This window comes from Orbicella faveolata, unplaced genomic scaffold, assembly GCF_042242905.1.
Source record: "Orbicella faveolata isolate gen_17 unplaced genomic scaffold, um_ofav_v1 contig_34, whole genome shotgun sequence".
NCBI classification, from domain to species: domain Eukaryota; kingdom Metazoa; phylum Cnidaria; class Anthozoa; order Scleractinia; family Merulinidae; genus Orbicella; species Orbicella faveolata.
The window spans coordinates 27,814,336-27,833,876 of NW_028301563.1; the positions used below are offsets into that span (position 1 = coordinate 27,814,336).

At 39.8% G+C, this 19,541-nt stretch overlaps 1 protein-coding gene across 2 annotated transcripts in view; it reads right to left on the minus strand.

The window, feature by feature from the left end:
• The window catches only part of LOC110055370 (protein argonaute-2-like), a 39,008-nt gene extending 21,142 nt beyond the window's left edge, over positions 1–17,866 (minus strand). The window contains exons 1-7 of one of the 2 annotated variants that reach the window (XM_089270648.1): positions 17,157–17,624; positions 13,732–14,004; positions 8,922–9,107; positions 6,553–6,774; positions 5,305–5,478; positions 2,406–2,698; positions 1,417–1,473 (exon numbers count right to left, since the gene is read on the minus strand). In XM_089270648.1, the coding sequence (XP_089126774.1) occupies positions 1,417–1,473; positions 2,406–2,698; positions 5,305–5,478; positions 6,553–6,774; positions 8,922–9,107; positions 13,732–14,004; positions 17,157–17,175 (1,224 nt within the window). In that variant the 5' untranslated portion in view covers positions 17,176–17,624. Of the gene's footprint in view, positions 1–1,416; positions 1,474–2,405; positions 2,699–5,304; positions 5,479–6,552; positions 6,775–8,921; positions 9,108–13,731; positions 14,005–17,156 lie in introns of both variants that reach the window. The other variant, XM_089270649.1, reaches the window with a different exon arrangement.
• Positions 17,867–19,541: the final 1,675 nt, after the last annotated feature.

Below are 19,541 nucleotides of genomic sequence, written 5' to 3' on the forward strand. Positions count from 1 at the left end.
TCATTGGCACGTGACTAGTAGGGGAAGAGGGTATCCCACCCTCCAATGGCGTCATTGGTTCATCACTTGAGCATTTTGCCCGCCCAAAAATTAGTGCCACTTTGCTTACATCATTTATTCCAGCTTTTCTCGAATGTTTTATTGGCAGCCATTTTCAGTTAAAACCCGGTACTTCTTACGAATTCAACCGGGGTGATCACATCGTTAAGTTTGCTTCAGCTTGGACGTTCTGAAAGTTCGGTCCCAAGAATTACGGCTCCCGAGTAATTCCAGTCCTACCCATACAGCTACACCCAAGTCCATTTGGACGACGTAGACATGGAGAACATTTGTAAATAGTTCATTTCCCCTGCTGACTGTCGTATCTTAAGACGGATCACCTTCGGGTGGGGCAGGGTCAGTAGGGTGGACTTACTAAAAACTTGTAAATTTGTTGATTTTGAAAAGTTGGGGTGTCCTCCAAAAGGGAGTGACATATGTCCCGCTTGTAAAATATTAGGTAAATACAAAATAACTTTTTAAACTCATTTCCGATGCTGGCATGATTGTAGGGTCACTGGGAGAAATCTGACCTTCTCATTGGTTCGACGTTTTGATCGGGACTCTTTTCAAAAAAAGGAGATTAGGGCGAATTTTCAAGTTCACCAATTTTCGGTCACATGGGCCAAATCCGGCCTTCTGATTGGTCCCTGCAAATTTTCTTGCAATCTGATTGACGAACACAAGAACATTGTGCAAGCGAGAGTAAAATGCTGACGCGAGGTGAACACAGGCAATTTGTGGGAGTGATTAAATGCTGACGTGAGCAAGAGAAAAAAGCTGTCGCTGACAGATGACGCGAGAGAAAAAAGCTGACAAGAAATGTGCGAGACAAGCAGAGGATGAGGGTATTCCCCTCTACTAACATTATTGGTTCGTCACATGATCGTTTTCTCACCAAAAAAATTAGTGCCACTTTGCTTACGTCATTTATTGGGTCACGTCCAAGCAATCCAGCCTGCCGATTGGGTAGTTTGCATGTCTGGCTGTGGGTTGGGGTCGGGGACTGGGGCGAATCTTTCAAGTTCGCCAATTTTCAATCACGTGGGCCAAATCTGGCCTTCTGATCATGATTGGACCGTTCAAATTTTCCTGCAATCTGATTGGTTACCCCCTTAATAAGCAACCTTTGCTACTCTGAAAATTCCTAGGGGGCGGGGGTTCATAAATATGTGCATTTTAAAATGATGTTGGACATCATTATTTAAATATATATGATACGTGCAGGCAAGCTCTAAGATTTGGTGAAAACAGCCGTTGCATAATTCTGGGCATTATCCACCCATTCCCTTAAGAAATGAAGGCCTTACTGAATACAGTCTTAAGCAGTCCTTCGTGCAGACATAATATTTTTCATACTATTTATAAGTTAGTGACCTTAAATTCCCTGTCTTTTTCTCCATCCTCACCAGGTAACTTGACACTAAGGTCAGCCTATGCAACAATCAGAACAAATCAACCTTCAGTTAAAGTTAAAAAGCATTGAATACAAATCTGCCCATAAACATAAAAGTGCTACAATTAATTTTTCAATAATAAAACATAGTTCTGTTAGTCAAGTACATGCGCTCAGGACAAGTTTTCTTTGCAAAGTGATGCAGTCTTCTTGCAGAAGGTTTTCCTTTAACTAGAGATATTTATGGGGGAGATGTGTGGCATAGCCCCCATTTATAGTTTGGTATTCAGTTTTCGCAAGTTCTTGTTAGCAGATAAGTTTCTCCGGTTTCTACCGCATTTTCCTGACTAGCATTTTACTGTCGTAAACTTCTCAGTGAAGTACTATTTTGAAGAGCTTATTCTGTTGGACTGGTCACAGTTTGTAAGTTTATTTTAATTCGCTACCGGTTTTTTGCCATCATATTTTTTGTACTTAGGTATTTTGTATTGTGTTTTTTCAGTTGAATCACACCCACAATCACACACTCACTTGCTCTCGTGCGCTTATGCACACAATGAATAAATCCTACATGCAGCTTTGAGGAAGTGCCACTTAAGGAGTCTAGGTGTCCCTTTGTGGGAACTCATGGGAGATGCTACTTTATGGGAAGTGCCCCTTAATGGAGTTGCATATCTGTGGGAGGTGCCTCTCTATGGGAGGCCACCCTTTATGGGAATTCATGGCACGTCTTTATGCGGGATGCCCCTTAATGGGATGTGCCCCTTTATAGGAGGTGCCCTTTTACGAGAAGTGCTCCCTCACGGGAACTGAGTTGCCTCTTTATGGAAGGTACTATAGGTACCCTTTACAGGAGTTTGTTCTGAAATGTAATAGGAGTCGTGTCTCTGATGTACATGTATCGAATATCCCCTCTTGCAGTTCAGGAGTTTAACACAGCGGTAACACTTACAGCTAAACATACACTCACCTCAGGAAGTTTGATGCTGCTATACAAATTCTTCTTGCCATCAAAAGCAGGTTGGTGACCTTGGAATGTTGTATCTTTGTACCTCCTTATGATTTCATTCACAACATCTCTTTTCACTGATCGGGGACACTTGTTTGGGGTAATCTCTACATTGTAGCGGAAGAGATGTGATAGCTGTGATGAAATCTCGAGGGGGAAGAAGTTTGCCGCTAATGGTATAGGGCGGCCTGCAGTACCATAGTCTGGTCTTTTGGTGGAAATATATCGTCCACAAGCCCACTGAGTTTGAACAGCTGTACGTTCAAGAGGAACCAACAAACATTAATAAATTAATCACATATAACTTGGAACAAATTACTCTTCAAGTTACAAAGTGCTAATAAGGTGCAGTTATTAATTGAGTAACAAGGTCTTCGAGTCATGAATCAATCTTGCCGCCATAAAACTGCCAATTTTTATTAGGCCTTAAATTATATTGATTTGCCAAAACCATTGCAGGAAAGAGAAACAGGCCCTCAATTGCACCAGTAGCATCACTTAGGTTGCACATAGACACCAAAGGCTCAACAGCTGCTCACACTGTAGAGAGTATAGCAAACTTGATGGATGAACGGCACAAAGCCTGCAGGTGCAGTAGCCTTGTTAATTTTGGTTACAAGTAATCACGAAGTGTATATATAGTCAAACCTGTATTAGGGTGATTCCTCAGTATTGCATTGCGCATCCCTCCTGCACACGATTTTAGCGTCATTAGTGCACACATGAACGCGAGCACGTACACAACGTAAGAGATTTCCCTGAAACTAAGCCCGACAGCGAAATAAATGTTCGATTTCTCCTAAACGAGCATGGTGACCTATATTTTTGATTGCATGATTTTGGTGTACAAATTATCCCCTTTAGTTAAAAAAATTACAGACAAAATTGTTCGGAAGGAAAAAAGATATAGCTAAAAGAATGCACAAAACCGATACGCGAGGATGCGAATTATGACTTCAAAAACCACGATTCGAGAAACGTTTTGACTCAATGTCGTTTAGAATTGTGCGATTTAAGCATAACTTATATATTACATTGCTTTGAGCTACTGCAAAATGTAACGTCAACTGATGAAATATCGTGCGCGATTACGCATAAATGGAGTAAGATCGGCCCATCATGTCTCTTTAGCGAGAACGGTGACCTACCTTTTTCTCTGTATTTTTCGATACAGTGCCTGGTAGGGAACATTCAGGAAAAGTTTGACGACTTATGTTTCTTTTTTATTTCTGAGGAATCATCTTAAAAGAAGGTGTCTGTTGAAAACAGGTTCCCTCAAAATTCGTCTTAACAAGGTCATACTAATATTCCTACGTATTAAACGCCTTCATAGGGTAAAATTAACGTAACGGTCGATAACTCTGAAATACAGCATTTCCATAAACAACGACAAGTATATGGGATCATCTTAATAATATATAAATTGCTTCAGTAGAAGATGTAAAGCAATTTAAGTATATTGTAACAGAATATTATCTATATTGATTGAATTATGTAAAGGTTCACACAATCAAAACAAGAATCAATGCTCGGTAAAAACAAAACCGAATGATAAAATATCTAATATCTTTCTGTTACAGCTCTACATGTATGTCGGCAAATTTAAATGACTGATTTGAAGAAAAAACATGCATCCTTAATGCAGTGTCCGTTTAACAATAGAAATGACCATAAATGTCAAGTTTAAGGTGTCCTTGTCCACTTAACAGAGGTGTCCATTGAGTACAGATATTTTTTACAGCAAATGTGGGGAAATAAAAAAGGGATTTGAGCTGCTGTAATAATAAATAATAATAAATAAATTCAGTCGTAAGATGCTAGCTATAAAAAAAGATAAACAGCTTTTTCAAATACTAATGGCTACCACCAATTTCATTGGTACGCGACCCCCGCATGAAAACTTTCGCGAGCATTTAGCGATTGGCTACCGTCAATCATGCGTTCTTTATATGGTGTTATAGGAATGCCGCTCTTGTTTTCAAAAATATGGTGGCCACTGTGTAGCTTGTTCGTTCAACATGATTGCTTGTTATTGTTCAAGTTTACTTTGGCCAGTGGTGTTTTTGCTCGTGCGAGGGGTTAGCGTGAGCCTTATAGCAAGATTTCTGCACGTGGGGAAGACATTTGTGAAGAAAATTCGGAAAATCTACAGAAATACCTCCATGGACGGTTGATTAGCCAGCCTGGATGGGAAAAGCAAGACAAATGGACGGCAGGTGAAAAAAAATTGCAGCATAAATCGCCATAAATAAACGAACGTGCAGGAGAGTCATTGAACAATAACAGTCTCCCAAAGAGTACAAAGATGAAATACAGAAATGTCTTCAGTACGCAAGAGGGAAGACAGTCAGTGTGGCTTCCATAAATCGATGCATAAAGCACATGAGCCCTCCAATTACAAAAGTAACGGACTATTATTTAGTTTTATTTAAGCGTTTAGCGATCAGTGTCATCTACTGCATGTTCGTTTATTTACACCGATTTACGCGATTATTTTTTCACCTACCGTCCATTTGTCTTGCTCTTCCGGTCGGGGCTGGCTAATCAACTGTCGGTGGAGGTATTTCTGTTTTTCTTCACAAATGTCTTTTCTAAGTGCAGAACTCTTGCTTGCACCAACCCCCTGCACCAGCAAAAAGACCACTCGCCAAAGTAAACTTGAAGAATAACAAGCAATCATGTTGAACGAACAGGCTACACAGTGGCCGCAATATTTTTGAAAACAAGAGCGGAATTCCTACAACACCATATAAGGAACACATGATTGATGGAAGCAAATCGCCAAATGCTCACAAGAGGTTTGATTTGGGGGTCGCATATCAATGAAATTGGTGGTAATACTCGGAACTGAACCCTTTACCTGGAGCTTTATTAAAGAAGGAAGGAAACCATGTAAACGAACTTTCCTCATGTCCAGATTCAACAGGAATAACTGAGACACCAACTGCCTCAGCAGCAGCAGGAGCAGCCTCAGTCATTGCAGGAGAAGGCATGGTACAAACAGTGGTAAGAGTACTTGCCACACTTGGAGTTTCTGAAGATGATTAAAATCGATTGACATATAGGTAGAATATGTTCTGTACATCCCACATCCTGTGATTATAGTCAAGTCAACTTTAATTTTCAATGCTTATACATCCACGTTATGTACAAAGCCATATGGAGACATGATTGTTTATGACTGTGACGATCAACTATGTATTCAAATCTTTCTCCACAGTTCAAATATATGATCTCTCATATATGCAGTTGTATTCTTCACCATCTGCAGGTATATTACGAACTCACATGACCAACTCCCAATTGGCTTGGTAGTGCAGTTGGTAGAGCACTGCACTGGTATCGCAGAGGTCACGCGTTTGAGTCCAGTTCAGGCCTAAATTTTTTTCAGTTTCACAACTGCGTAAGTTGTGTGTGTAACTGTGATGATCAATCATGTCTTCATATCTTTCTTTACAGTTCAAATAAATAATATTTCACATATGAATTCACAGAACACACCCATGTTAAAAGAATGTTATCCTACATGTACTTCAGTTAGTGTTGGGTACAAATAAGGCATGAAATGACCATAAATATTCTAAACTAAGTGCGACTTTGAGACGGTAATACTGGAATACATTGGCGCCTAGTTAAAAGAAAATACACTCTTGTATTGGGCAGAGTTATGGAATGATGAAGCCCAATACGAGAATATATTTTCTCCCAACGTCGCCAATATGTGATAATGCCTTCTTGAAATCACCTTTAGTTTTGTATCATAATCCAGACATTATAAGTAGCAATAAAACTGTAAAGAGATCAATTCGTGCCAGATCCAAATTTCAAGTCTTTCCAACTGCGAAATGTTTCCATGGTAACATTTGACGCATAATCTTTTGAATCACGGATCTTTTGAATTTCTCCGCAAGTCAACGAGGAAGGTGGGAGGGAGGGCGTGAGTGAGGGCCTAGGCCTTTACCACACGCTTTGCTCATACCAGATGATCGGGGCGATCACATGAGAACCCCCTTATTGCTCCCAATCGCCTGGATCACCTACGATCGTCTCGGCGGCTGCAAACGATAGCAGCGATCAAAACGGTTGGGTTGATTATATGAGAACTAACCTTTAATTTTACTCCTTTGAAAGTTTGTATCCATTTGGTAAAATTCTCCGAATACATGTCTACAGAAGTTTTGTATCCCTATATCTGTAGAGAGATCAAACAATCTCTGCGATAACAACTCTTCAATCTTCTGTTCCATATATTTGTTCTTTCGCTTTCTTTGTTCTTCAGTATCTTGATTCCCTGAGTTTCTGCTGGTGTCTCTAGCACAGGGAATCTTACCTATAAAATCAAGTTAAATCAGCTTGTCATCTTGCAAAAAATTTGTCCGTGTGTACTACATGGTTTTTGAAAATGTTTCAACAAACAATGCTGGCCTGTTCATGAAGTCTGTAACCAACTATCAATCCATCAATCAATCGATTAAGGTGGCTCAATTGGATTTTTCAATAGTGACACCTTCGAACTTTAAATATAAATCACAATGCACTAAAACATAACCTAGGAGATTGATATCCACACTCTTGCTAGGGATAGACTAAAGTTTAAGACGCTGTGTATTTTGTCGCTATCGGAGTTACCATAGCAATGCAATGACGTCAATGCTGTTTTTACTCATGGTCAATTTTCCTGAAATCTAGAGGTTTTCTTTTTAAACTGTCCACTGTACTTGTAGTTTAGATAGTGTGCTTGATGTCTAGTGAGTTTCAACAAATTCTATGAGTGTGATTTCAAAAACTCTTCGGCTGAAGTTTTCAACTGTTAACATGAAACAAGTCTAATCGAGTCGCTCTAGAATTTGTTCACCGGGCTTACGGGAAGCACATTTGGAGCGTATGCTATTTTTATACACATGTACCACATTTCCTGACAAGTGGAACAAAGTCACTTCATTTGATTTCAAAAAATATGAACTTGAATAAGGTGGCTATTTTGCTTTTTTGTCAAAACTTGGCTATGTTTTTACACTGAGGCGAATGTTAAAAAAAATGGTCGATGAATTTCTTTTAAACTTGGTGATCCTGTAACTAAATTACTATTTTAGACCTCTCAGTCTCAAGGTAATTCAAATAACGTAAGGTCAAACATTGCAAAAACAAACAAATTGCTCAAATTTTGCTTTCACATTTTCGGCGCCTACTAATTATTTTTCAGAGTCAATTCATTTCAGTGACATAGCCTGTAACCAGGACTGCTTTTTTCGCTCAAATGAAGCTCAAAAGAGACTAAATGACTGGTGAAATACCGAGGCCTAGGAAATAGGCAACGGATCACTACACTGTATTTTAAGACGTAATAGTAAACAGAGGAATGGCCATATTTACCTGGGAAGCTAAAACGAATAGAGCGTTGCAGAAGTCTGATGCGTCTAACATCTACATAAATACCAACGACATCAAACTTGTGTGTTTACAAAAAGAGCTTATAGTGAGAGACTGTTAGTCACTTAATAATAGTGTGTAATTAACTGTATCATGTTGTATGGAAGATGGGTGCCAATAGGCTCAGTTACTAGCTGCTGTATTGGCACGCGGACCCGAGAGAGCAGCAGAAATTTAGCCTATGGGTGCCTGGGATATCCATGGGCCTCCACTGTGATCAGCCGACTCCTAGACAGTATAATGTTACCATGGCTGGCAAACCCTGCGACCCAACCATGAGCCCCCCACCCTGTATTCCAGGCACCTGTCATGCACTGAGTTAACAGTGGAGACAGGGAGGGGAGGGGAGGGGGGGGGGGGGAGGCAGAAAGATGTTGATGAACAGACCAAAGCAACTGTTCCAAGGACCGCCATACTGGAACACACTAGTACAATGGCAAAGAGCACTGAGCATTCAATACCATATGAATACCCCTGACTGGAAGTACCAGCTACTCTCTGTTGTTAACTTTGTTAAATTGCATTTAACAGCATTCATTTGTTTCACGATGTGGTCACTTGTGATACAGATTGTGATGCCTTCGTCAAACTATGATGTTGACTGGCTACACATCAAGGTGGCCAATTACAAGAAATCATTTAGTACAGACAGAAAAATTCTTTTAAGGTGACAATGGAAGCTACTTGTCAGGAAGTTTGTTAGTCACTTGATTACAGATTTAGTTGAGTGGATTAACACAGGTGAGACATGCTCATCTTCCTTATGCATAGTTACCAAGATGAATTATACGTCTGGCAGTTTTAGGTGTCCTACTCTGTCACATAATATGTCTGAGACAAATTCTTAGTCTGCATAGCTATTAATATATATAGTCAATGCATCATCATTAAACCGCAGAAACAAACACGGAAAATAAATAAATAGGACGTCTCCTTAGGTGTGTTCCAAACTAATCATGGCCAGAAAGTGCCGGGGTATATAACTAAGAGTTGCATTGTATAATTTACATCAATGTTCTCAACATAATCATCCTCAGCTATTAATACCTTTGTCCGGACTTGGACTGGATTCTGAACTTTTCCGTTTTAGATTTCCTTTCACTCCTGGACCAGTGGAATCGTCTTGATTTTTGGCTGAAATTCCACTATATACACCCATAGTAGCACCAGGTACTTCTGCTGTCACTCTTTCTTCTGGCATGTGGCCAGTAGGCAGCTGACTGGCAGAGGGTCCTTAATAAAAACACGCAATTTTGAAATGAATCAAAGGAATCTAATTATTGTGGGTCAAGAGATTTATTAAGCATCCAAAATTAAAACCTCAATGCTTATTACTCTCCCCTCATTCTGTAATACAGTAAGCCCTGGAGATGTCAACTACAAGATGATTAATTACACTACTTTGCACAAATTATTGCAAACTTTTCAAAATTGCAAAAAAAGATGAAAAGGAGGGTCTTAATTTATAAAAAAAAAAATTGATACTTGATACTGAGCCATGGGTAAAAGCTACTCAGTTTGTTATTCCAAATGCATACATCAGTGTAACATTGCAGAAGATAACATTACCAGAGTAGAACAAATAATATGAACATACATGTATGAAAGAAATAAAAGTGCACCTCAGAGGTGTTTTTCTGTGATGATGGATGTGTGACTTGACATCCTGTCTTAATTGGATAGAAAATAGGGTCTATATGAAAATTACTGTCAGCAGTATAGTATTCACCGACACTACACACAACAGAAGTTTGGCTTTAGCACCAGCAATTGAGTATATTCAAGACCCCTATGATGCATCGAATACTGCATATCAGAAAATTCAATTTATTGTTGACAACAACTTTGGACCAAATTTAGCCTGTTTAACAAGGAGAAAGATCTCTTTCAACCCGAGATGTAACCAAACACTTGCAGCCAGGCCCAATGAGTTCAGTTTGCCTCAGATAAAAACCAAGATTATTTTTCCAAATCAGCAATTCAGTGTCAAAGTATAGTCTAAGCTAGTTATTTGTATTGTAAAATTCCTCCTTGTTTGAGTTCTGAACTTTACACATCGCTTCACTTTCCATCAATATTGTACAGTATATTACAAGTGTCATGCTTCAATGTGCAAGTGAAGTAGTATTAAATGCCAACTGACAAAACACCAACTCAGGGCAGGAAAAAAATTGAAATCGACTTGCCCAGTGGCTAGTTAATTTCAGTTTTCACTTGCCACCACTAAAATGCTACTTACTGCCATGGCAGCGGGTGTGGCAATCAGAGGACAAACATGAACAAAGTGAGCTTAGATTCCTAACTAATTGATGCTTTCAACTCAATGGTTAACTAATCTTGCAGCCTTATGGCATTTTCATTCATACTCACAAAAATACTGACTCAGAGACTATAATTTCACTTGGCAATGCCCAATGCACTGGGGCACTGAACTTCTATTTTCACTTGCCCGAGAGCTGTCAAGAGTTTTATAAACCTGCGAGCCAGTGAGCCATGCAAGTCATGCGAGTCATGCGAGCCCTAGTACAAATGTTAAGATTTTTTATTTGTTACATTTATATTCACATGAGAACAAGAACAAGAGCAACAGAACAAGATGAATAAGATTGCAATATTAAATTCTTGCAATATTAAATTCTAAGGGAAGAGACAACCACATGCAGCAGTCAGCCAACCAACAAAGTTTTGGTAACTCTGATTCACTAAAGAGCGAACCTGTTAAAATTACGCAATTCACTCACCATTCTTGACGCCAATACACGGAGTTGCCCTGAAGTACTGTTCTCTTTTTTCTCGAATGATTTTCAACATGGATATCAATGAATGACAGGTCCCAATGGATACCATTCACTTACCCATTCAAGTAGCGGTGGGGCGGTGGAGCCGCACGTTTCTCTCAGAAAATTTTCTATACTTTAGTCCTGAACCTTAATAAATTTTTGACGCATTGTTTTTATTTTTTACGGATCCTGGGCGATTTGAATAGACGAAATTTTCTCCAAACAACAAAAATATGAAACAAAGAAAAAAATTCATCACACTCAGGGTAGCCATTACTATGATACAAGACTTGGCACGATGTACAGATGTTTAGAGCATTTTTCATATTTGCCGCACCAGCAATAGTTCTGGTAACCGAAGCGAGATACGGATTTTCTTTTGGGAATATTTCAATAGTAGGTACTTTTGTAGCTAAATTTAAAATTAATTTCCCAGGCCCGGAAAGAGAGAGTGCCCTGGGAGCGAGGTTGTACTGTTTATACTCGTCCCCAGTGTCATCTCCGCTTTCAAGATGGCGGGCGGGCGGTTTATAGCGATAGTTTAGTGATAGTCGGGCGCGAGATCTATGATTCTTGGTGAAAAGTCGATGACCTCCCAAACCAGTTGAAGAAAAAATAATACTCGCAAAAATGGCTCGCGTGACTTGCATGCAACCCTCCAAGTTGCGACTATTTTAGTCGCCATGGCGACTAGAATTTTGGAGCTGGCGACTAAATTAGAACGCAAGTCGCCATCTCGGCGACTAAAATTAACGTTAGCTATGCGTCAGGAGCTCGAGCGGACCATCATCCGGAGTGAAAAGAAAAACGTTCTGAGCATTAAGAACTCACTTTGCAAAGCTAGTTGTTGTGGGATTTTAACCAACAGAAATGGAGACTGAATAAAATGAAATCTTACACGGTAAACAAAGATCAAGGAATAGCGTTCAGTTGAGCTTGGGACGCGACGAAATTCGTTCCACTCGACTAAACTTTGGCACGTGACAATTTTACCTGGAAGCGTGAGACAACGCACGCAATCCGGCCATTTGCCATCGTAAAGAAGAGGAATTGCAAACGCTTGGAAAGCTCGACGGTGACAGGATCCACAATATATTCGAGAAACATCCAGATGTATTTGAGAAACGTATTTTATTTCAGTGGACACGAAAATACTTGACTTTACAGCAAACTTGTTAACACATGTATGTACAAGCACGGGGGATTCTATAAATAAAAAAAACTGTGATGAAAAGCGGCTCGCAGTTGTAAATAAATTTCACTTGTGTGAACGAACCTGGGTTTATATTTAAATTGTCAAAGATTTCATCGATAAAAAATATCCGTCTTAGTGATTGCCCTAAAACTTGTGAAAGTATTTTCACGTTGAGTATTCGCGTTCCACGGTTCACACATTAAATTCACAACGACAAACAATTTGAGCGTGAACTTTTCTGTCCATTTCAATACAGTCTTTAATTTTCTGATGAAGTTTTATATCGTTTGTTTATTCAAGCAGAAAACGAGGTTGAACATTTAAAAAAGATCATAAGCGATAAGGCAAAGATAGTGTTCACTTTATGGTCTCAGCAAGAATTTGATGCCGCCTTGATAAACATTGGAAAACTTTCCGCCATTCAGCTGCGAATGAGGCTATCTTATTTTAACTTGGTATAATCTGTGTCGTTTGCACTGCTCCTGTTGTGTGAATTATAAATGATATACACAAATATTTCTGCGTTTTGTGAAGCGACTTTTTTTCTTAATTTTCATCAAATATTTTCGCGGGAAAAATGGCGGTAAACATACGTTTCATTCATACATGTTCACGCTTTTTGATGGTTGATTTCACAACCAGCGCCAGCGGTGAAGGAATGGTTCAAATCCTCCAAAAGATCAAGAAGACCATTTCTTCAATCTGAAGTCCATAACACATGTGGTTTCTGAGTTTTAATGCAGAAATATGGATTTCTCTGTGCTGGCTGTAGACTTGTAAATTGTGTCACTAGTATAGATTAAAAACAAAAAAAACTTTATTTCATAGCATGAAAGTTTGAATTGTTTGGAGTGCTCAAGTCATTCCTAAGTTACCATTTAAGTGTGATTATAAAATTTTAAAAATTCAAGCAAGAGTTTATAATGAAGATAGTCTGAACCTTTGGTTTTTGATATTTGTGGTGTCACTTGTAAATCGATGGAGCTATTTGAAGGCATGTACATTTGCATTATTACAACCATTGTAAAAGATTTATTGAAAGTGAAAGCCAATCAATTTAAAATGGCTGAATGAGAACTGTGATCAACTCACAACACTGTTGCAATAATATAGTACTTTTTCATTGTGATCAGAAACTATTTCATTTGATCATCAATCATTCCAATAAAAGCATATTTGAATCAACATTAGGTAGTTCTTTCACTGCGGTAAAGGTTAAGTCTGCATGCGAGCCAAGTGGCCCATCAGGCCGGAGCTTATCCCGGTTTCTGTAGCATGAAGCGACTAGGAGTATTTCTACTCCCCCCTGGATGGGATGCTAGTCCATCACAGGGTTACCCCCAGCATTAAGTTCGCCGGTACCCATTTATACACCTGGGTGGAGAGAGGCACTGTGAGAGTAAAGTGTCTTGCCCAAGAACACAACACAATGTTCCCGGCCAGGGCTCGAACTCAGACCGCTCGATCCGGAGACGAGCGCACTAACCATGAAGCCACCGCGCCTCCCACTAGTTCTTTCACTGAACGGGATTTCAATTTACTTGGTGGTTCAAGGAAAATGTTATTAATAATACAGTTAGATAATAATAAGATTATTATTTATTATTTATTAATTATTTATTTATGCATATATTTTGGCGACTAAAATTTTTGGCCACTAAGGAGGAAAGTTAACTTGGAGGGTTGCTTGCATGGCTCGCACCATGGCTCGCATGGCTCGCTGGCTCGCAGATTTAGCAGACCCAGCTGTTAACTTAGTGAATTTAACTGTTGTTAAATTCACTAAATAACAGACTGCTTGATCCAGAGTCCAATCACACTAAACATTAGACTGCTATATTCCCATGATTTAGTAATTAAAAGCGGAAAATCAGATATTTACCATTAATGTAACAAAACCTCTCGGCCAAGTCTTGGCGCTGTACAAGGTTATGCGTTAAAGCACCACACAATGCTTGATAGGTTGCATCAGAACCTTTTTCTTGTTTCCAATGCTTTAGGGTATAGTATCCCTTTTCGGACGGTTGATCATGAGCTTGATCTAATTCCTGGAGCTTTGAATCACTGACACCTAGGTGACGCCCAAGCCTTTTCCAGTTTCCTAGAACATCAGCTAATTCTTCTAATTCTTCATCTGCTGGTGTGCCATCCTTAACTACAGAGAGAAATAATTGTTTACAAATAAACTACTGTTGTTGTTGTTATTGCTCAGTCAATACTAATTTTAAATTATAAGAGAGTCGTGTCTTAATTGAGCATTCTATGACAGCTATCCTGGTAATAATCTTTATTTCTTTTCAATAGTTTTTAACTTACAAACAAAAAAATAATAATAATAAAATTTACCTAATGAAGGCCAAACAGCCGCAAAGTTTAATTAAATACAGCTCATTCTCAGTCAGGAGTTTATTTGTAACTTCATTTTTTATACTTAAGGCTACAGCGAGATAAAATATACATTTCCTCCAAGTTAAAAAAAAAAATTACCAAAGAGGTTCAGCACCAGCTCAAATTAATGAAAACCATTAGGTACAAAAGGAACGAAGACAACCACTTTTAAGCTTACAAAACTGTCATTCTAGAGTAACAGGTTAATTATAAATAAGTGACAACTCCCCAGTCATGCTGAACAAATATTGCAAACAAAATAGATTGAAAACTCCAACTGGCAAGAGGCAGAACAGTTTGCTACAATATGTTATGACTGTAGCCAAGGATCTGCAATTAAAATAATCATGGTTACTTTATATAAACTCATCACCAATTGATAAGCTGATGGGTAAGGTGCCTAAGGGATGATAGAGCTGAGATATGAGCCTCAAGCCGAGCATGCAGGTATCCATGGCAACCCTGACAGTGGAAACCACCAGGCACTGCCACAATGACAGAGACAGTGGAGATATTTACCTGATCACTTATACTTACCATCAGCAGCAAATTAGGGAGGAAGACGAGGGAGCTAAAGCACGCTAAAAGAATGAATGGCACTCAAGGCAAACTGCACATTCTTACACAGTCGGCAAGCAAAACGTGTAAATCCTGCAAAACACTATACGAGACCCCACAAAGCATCGTCGCCCTGAAAGGCTGCTGACCAGCATTGGCTCAAGTCAAACTTTGCGTTAAATGCAGACTGCAGACCGGGGGTAAAACACAGACTAAGGGTAAAATGCAGAGTGAGGGTAAAATGTAGACTGGGGGTAAAATGCAGACTGAAGGTAAAATGCAGACTGAGGGTAAAATGCAGACTGAGGGTAAAATGCAGACTAAGGGTAAAATGCAGACTGAGAGTAAAATGCAGACTGCAGATTGTAGACCTTTTTAACTATATATGGTGTTATTTCCATTATCAGGTGCTGACCATAAACAGGGTTATTCAGCCTAATCATAGTGAAAGTCAGCTGACCTGAATATCTCTTCCATTAGACTGAATAACACTCTTGTTACAGTGAGCTCTCAATGATAGAAATGGTGACACATTTTGGTTATATAAAAGATCTACCATCTGCAGTCTGCATTTTTCCCCAGTTCACAGTCTGCAGTCTGCCTTCCACAGTCTGTGTTTTACACTGACAAAATCAAATAATCATAACTTTTAACTATCAATGTCTCAAATTGCTCTTTATCACAATTACTACTAATCTCACGATCTGATTGGCTAATTTGCCGTTGTCGATAAGAGTCCAGACAGCACTGCTCACGTCAATGTGTCACACTCTTGGTCATGCCTTGTGAATCCACAACATTTTGACCACTGTGATGATGCATATCGTTGTCGATAAGAGTACAGACAATGCTAAACCACATTCGATTTGTTAATTAGCTGAGGGATAAAGTATACTCATAGTGGACACCTACATACATGTACATGTGAAAAAGAAATGAAGAAACATAACCTAAGAATAATTCTAAAGTATTATATTGCAGTGGAACCCTGTCTAACCGCCGGTCAGTGTAAATTGGAGACTGCGGACAGCAGTCTGCATTTTACCATCAGTCTGCATTTTATGCCCAGTCTGCTGTCTGCAGTCCACAGTCTGTATTTTACACTGATTGCCTTACAGCCACCCCGTTAATATGGCCACCTCATTATTACAGCCACTTTATTCCAGGTGTAGTCAATCCATAAACCATTAATCAAATATTAATCAATATCAATCAATATCTTTGATTGATTATTAATTGCCAATAGTGATCGATGAAAATCGATGAAGAAAAAAGTTGTGAGCTCGATGGTTATTGATTGTGGATTGTAATTCATTGATAACAATAATTATTGATTCATCGATTGATATCAATTGTTATTGGAAACTGTTTTTGTCCTTTTACATTGTTACACTGATAAAACGTTTGACAAAATTTGTCTGTAATGGTTTTATTGAGTCGTTTTATCATAGCCTGTGTATCTTTTACAATCATTCACAAAATAACAAGAACAGAAACATTTAGGCTTTGCATCTTTCTTTGTCAGTTTAAAACACCGGAAGAAGCTCAGGCTGGAGTAGCGGTGTACAACCCTCCAGTCTCATTGTAATGTCGGCATTAAGATGAAGCAAAATAAACAACAGCGTCAGTGTTCTAGTGATTTCAATGATGTAAAAGAGGGAATAGTTTTCAGGATGTAGTTAATTCGGCGACGATGAACGGACATGCCAAGATTCTGCTTTAGACCCCAGAAGACCTGGAGAAGAGATCACTCCACCTGGTCTTTGAATATTTAATTTAAAATCGTCATGTCATGTCAATAACTATGCTGAATATGAAAGCCTGTTGCATGTTGTTCTGCATATTAATTATTTTACACAATAATAAAGCCATCAGATCTTTGAGTCCGGGTGGTTATTGTCGATTTTTTTTTCAAGCAATTAAACTATCGATTCCTGAAGACTGGAATTATCGCTTGTTATCAATTTTTGCCAATCGATAGCAATTGATAAAGGAATTTTCTGTGAGTTCAATATTTGCTATTTATCGATTGCAGATATCAATTGACAGCAATCGGTGATTGATATCCATCAATGTTATATAGATTGAATCAACTGAATTTTCCGATTTATCGATTGACTACGCCTAGTTTATTCTGGTCTAAACAAAAGCCCAGTCAACCATTTTCCTATTTAAAGTTCCTTTTTAATTCGGCCACCCAGTTAATACAGCCAGAATTTCGTGGCCCATTGGTGACCAGAAATCTTACTTAAAGTAGTACTTTAATCCTCACCCTAACTCATCACTCCGCTCTTCCCACGTAGATCTCCGCTATCAAATCCAAAGCACACGAACAAACAAACATTATATAATGATACCTACCACGTGAAATTTCTTCCATGTCTATATCTCTGACTGGGGCGGAAGTTCCATTCAAGTCACTTAAACAAATTGAACGCCATTTCTAGACTCTTTCTGAACCATCTTTCAGCAAATGCTGTCCTTCTTCGCATGTCAGCGTAAAAGATTGCACACAAAATTACTTTTTCTTGCGCCCTGTCGCCGACATAGCGGACTGAGTGGTATATGCATTTCCCAGCTCTTAGATTCCGGCGGACGGTCGCAGACTTTGAATCAAGCAGGGAATCAAAAGATTCACTTGCAAACTGGCAGATCAATGAGTCTTACGAACACCGTGAAACCACTTATAACACTGGCTGAGTCTAAATTCTAAAACCTTAGGTTGTTATTTACCAGAACTGATTCGAAACATCCAAATTCATCGACGCTCCAATGCATGCATGACCCAGCAACGAGAGCAACCTGAGTAGCAGGCCTTCCTAAGGGGAGGGGCGAGGGGAGGGGAAGAAAAGTAAAGGAGGCTTTTCTTCTTACTTTCGTCCCTGCCATCTTTAGCCATGCAGCCGATCAGGAATCAACCTTTTTTCTTGCCCTCTCTGCGATCCAGTTGTAGAGAAATGGTGGACCCCTGTCTGGACCTCCTTCTGGCTCCCTTTCTCGATTCCTCACTGACCCTACAGGAGCTCCGCAATTTTTCTGCCCAAAAAAACATTCTCGTCCCCAGATTTTGATCGCGTAGTCAGCGGACCGTAAATCACAGACAATACGGTAACGCATGCGTAATTTTTGCCCGCATATCTATTCATTCTAATCCTGAGGGAGGGGAGAGAGGGATATATTCTTCGGTGTTGACAGATCGGACTTGACATTCACTTCACTGAAGTTTGGAGATTTAGAGTTTAGAGTTAAAAAGAGAACAGAAAGCCGCCTTGAATGCCGTCGCTTCAAAAACGATTGCAAGCTTGTCTAATATTTTGCCAACGGGTTTCGTTATGCATTATGTGGTGGACCGTCCGTCTAACAAAAGTCAGGGATCGATAGCTGGGTTCTTGCTGTTTCTTCTCTTCGTATTAGATAAAATCCCGGGGTAGTCACTCGATAAGTAATAGTAATTGGACCGAGTGGAGCACAACTCAGGGAGTAGTCCCGCCAGTAATTTCAAAATCGGACGAGGGCGAAGCGCGAGACCGATTTGAATTACTCTCTGAATTGTACGACACGAGGTCCAATTACTAATTAATCGTATCTATAACAAATTTTGGAATTAAAACTGTCTTTCGGGAAGTTTTCTTTAAGCGAAAACGTCTGTAGCGCTTTTCAAGTGTTGAAAACTGTAGGAAACATTGCAAAGGAAGCCATTAAAGCGCGCGTTCATGATCCTCTTTAGAGGGCTGGTCTGAGCTGCCACTAACGATACTACATTTAGGAAATAACACACTGGCTGTGGGTAAAATTTGGGTGGCAGGGAAGGACGACTGGGGAGTAGGGGCCCAGGAAGACGGCCCTCCTGGGGGAGTACAGATCGGGTGGTACCGGGGGTAGCCACCCAGGAATAGAAGTTCCGAGACCTGCCTCCAGGGTTGAGGCATGCCACAGTCACGGGAAACTGAGGGAACCAGGAGGGGAGCCCCCCCCCCCTAGGGGGAGTACACTCAGGTGGTACCGGGGGTAGCCACCTTGGAATAGGTAATTTCTCCGGACCTGTCTCCAGAAAAAAAAAAAATAGGGGCGAAGGATTGGCACAAACAACAGGACTGCATATAACGAGGAGCGTGTGCTTGACTAGAGGCCAGGGGCATGAGGTGGACACGTGAGAGACATGACTGGAACCATTGATACACCGTCTTTTACAGATGTAGATAACAGTGGCCTTACTTAGGAAATGAAAGGTTTGTTGTGATATCTAAAGGGAGTGATTGTTTTCAACTGGGAATCCCTGATGGACTTTGAGATCAGGAATTAGTGGCATGTTACTCATGTCACTGGGTTTACCTATGAGCGTGACAAGAGGTTCATGTCTCTGAAATAAAGTGTTACAATGCAGAATGCGTGTGTCTGTCTTTGAGATATTGTCTCTCAGGTCTCATCAACATCAGTTTATGGATGCCATAAACTTAAACTAATTGACGTGAAAACCACGTGAGAATCCAATTACAAAAAGTTTAAATTGGATACCTGTAATTGGACACCCACGTGATCGCGCGTCGATTAGGCGGCAAATAGGCGCACGGAGAACCAATCATGATCGAGAATTTCGTTAGAGATTCGATTAATAATGGTAATAGGATTGAGTGGAGTCCAATTCGGTCTGTAATCATACGAGTGTTTAACAAAATCGGACTCCCGCTTCGCGGTCGTCCGATTTGTTAATCACGAGTATGATTACAGACTGAATTGGACGACGTG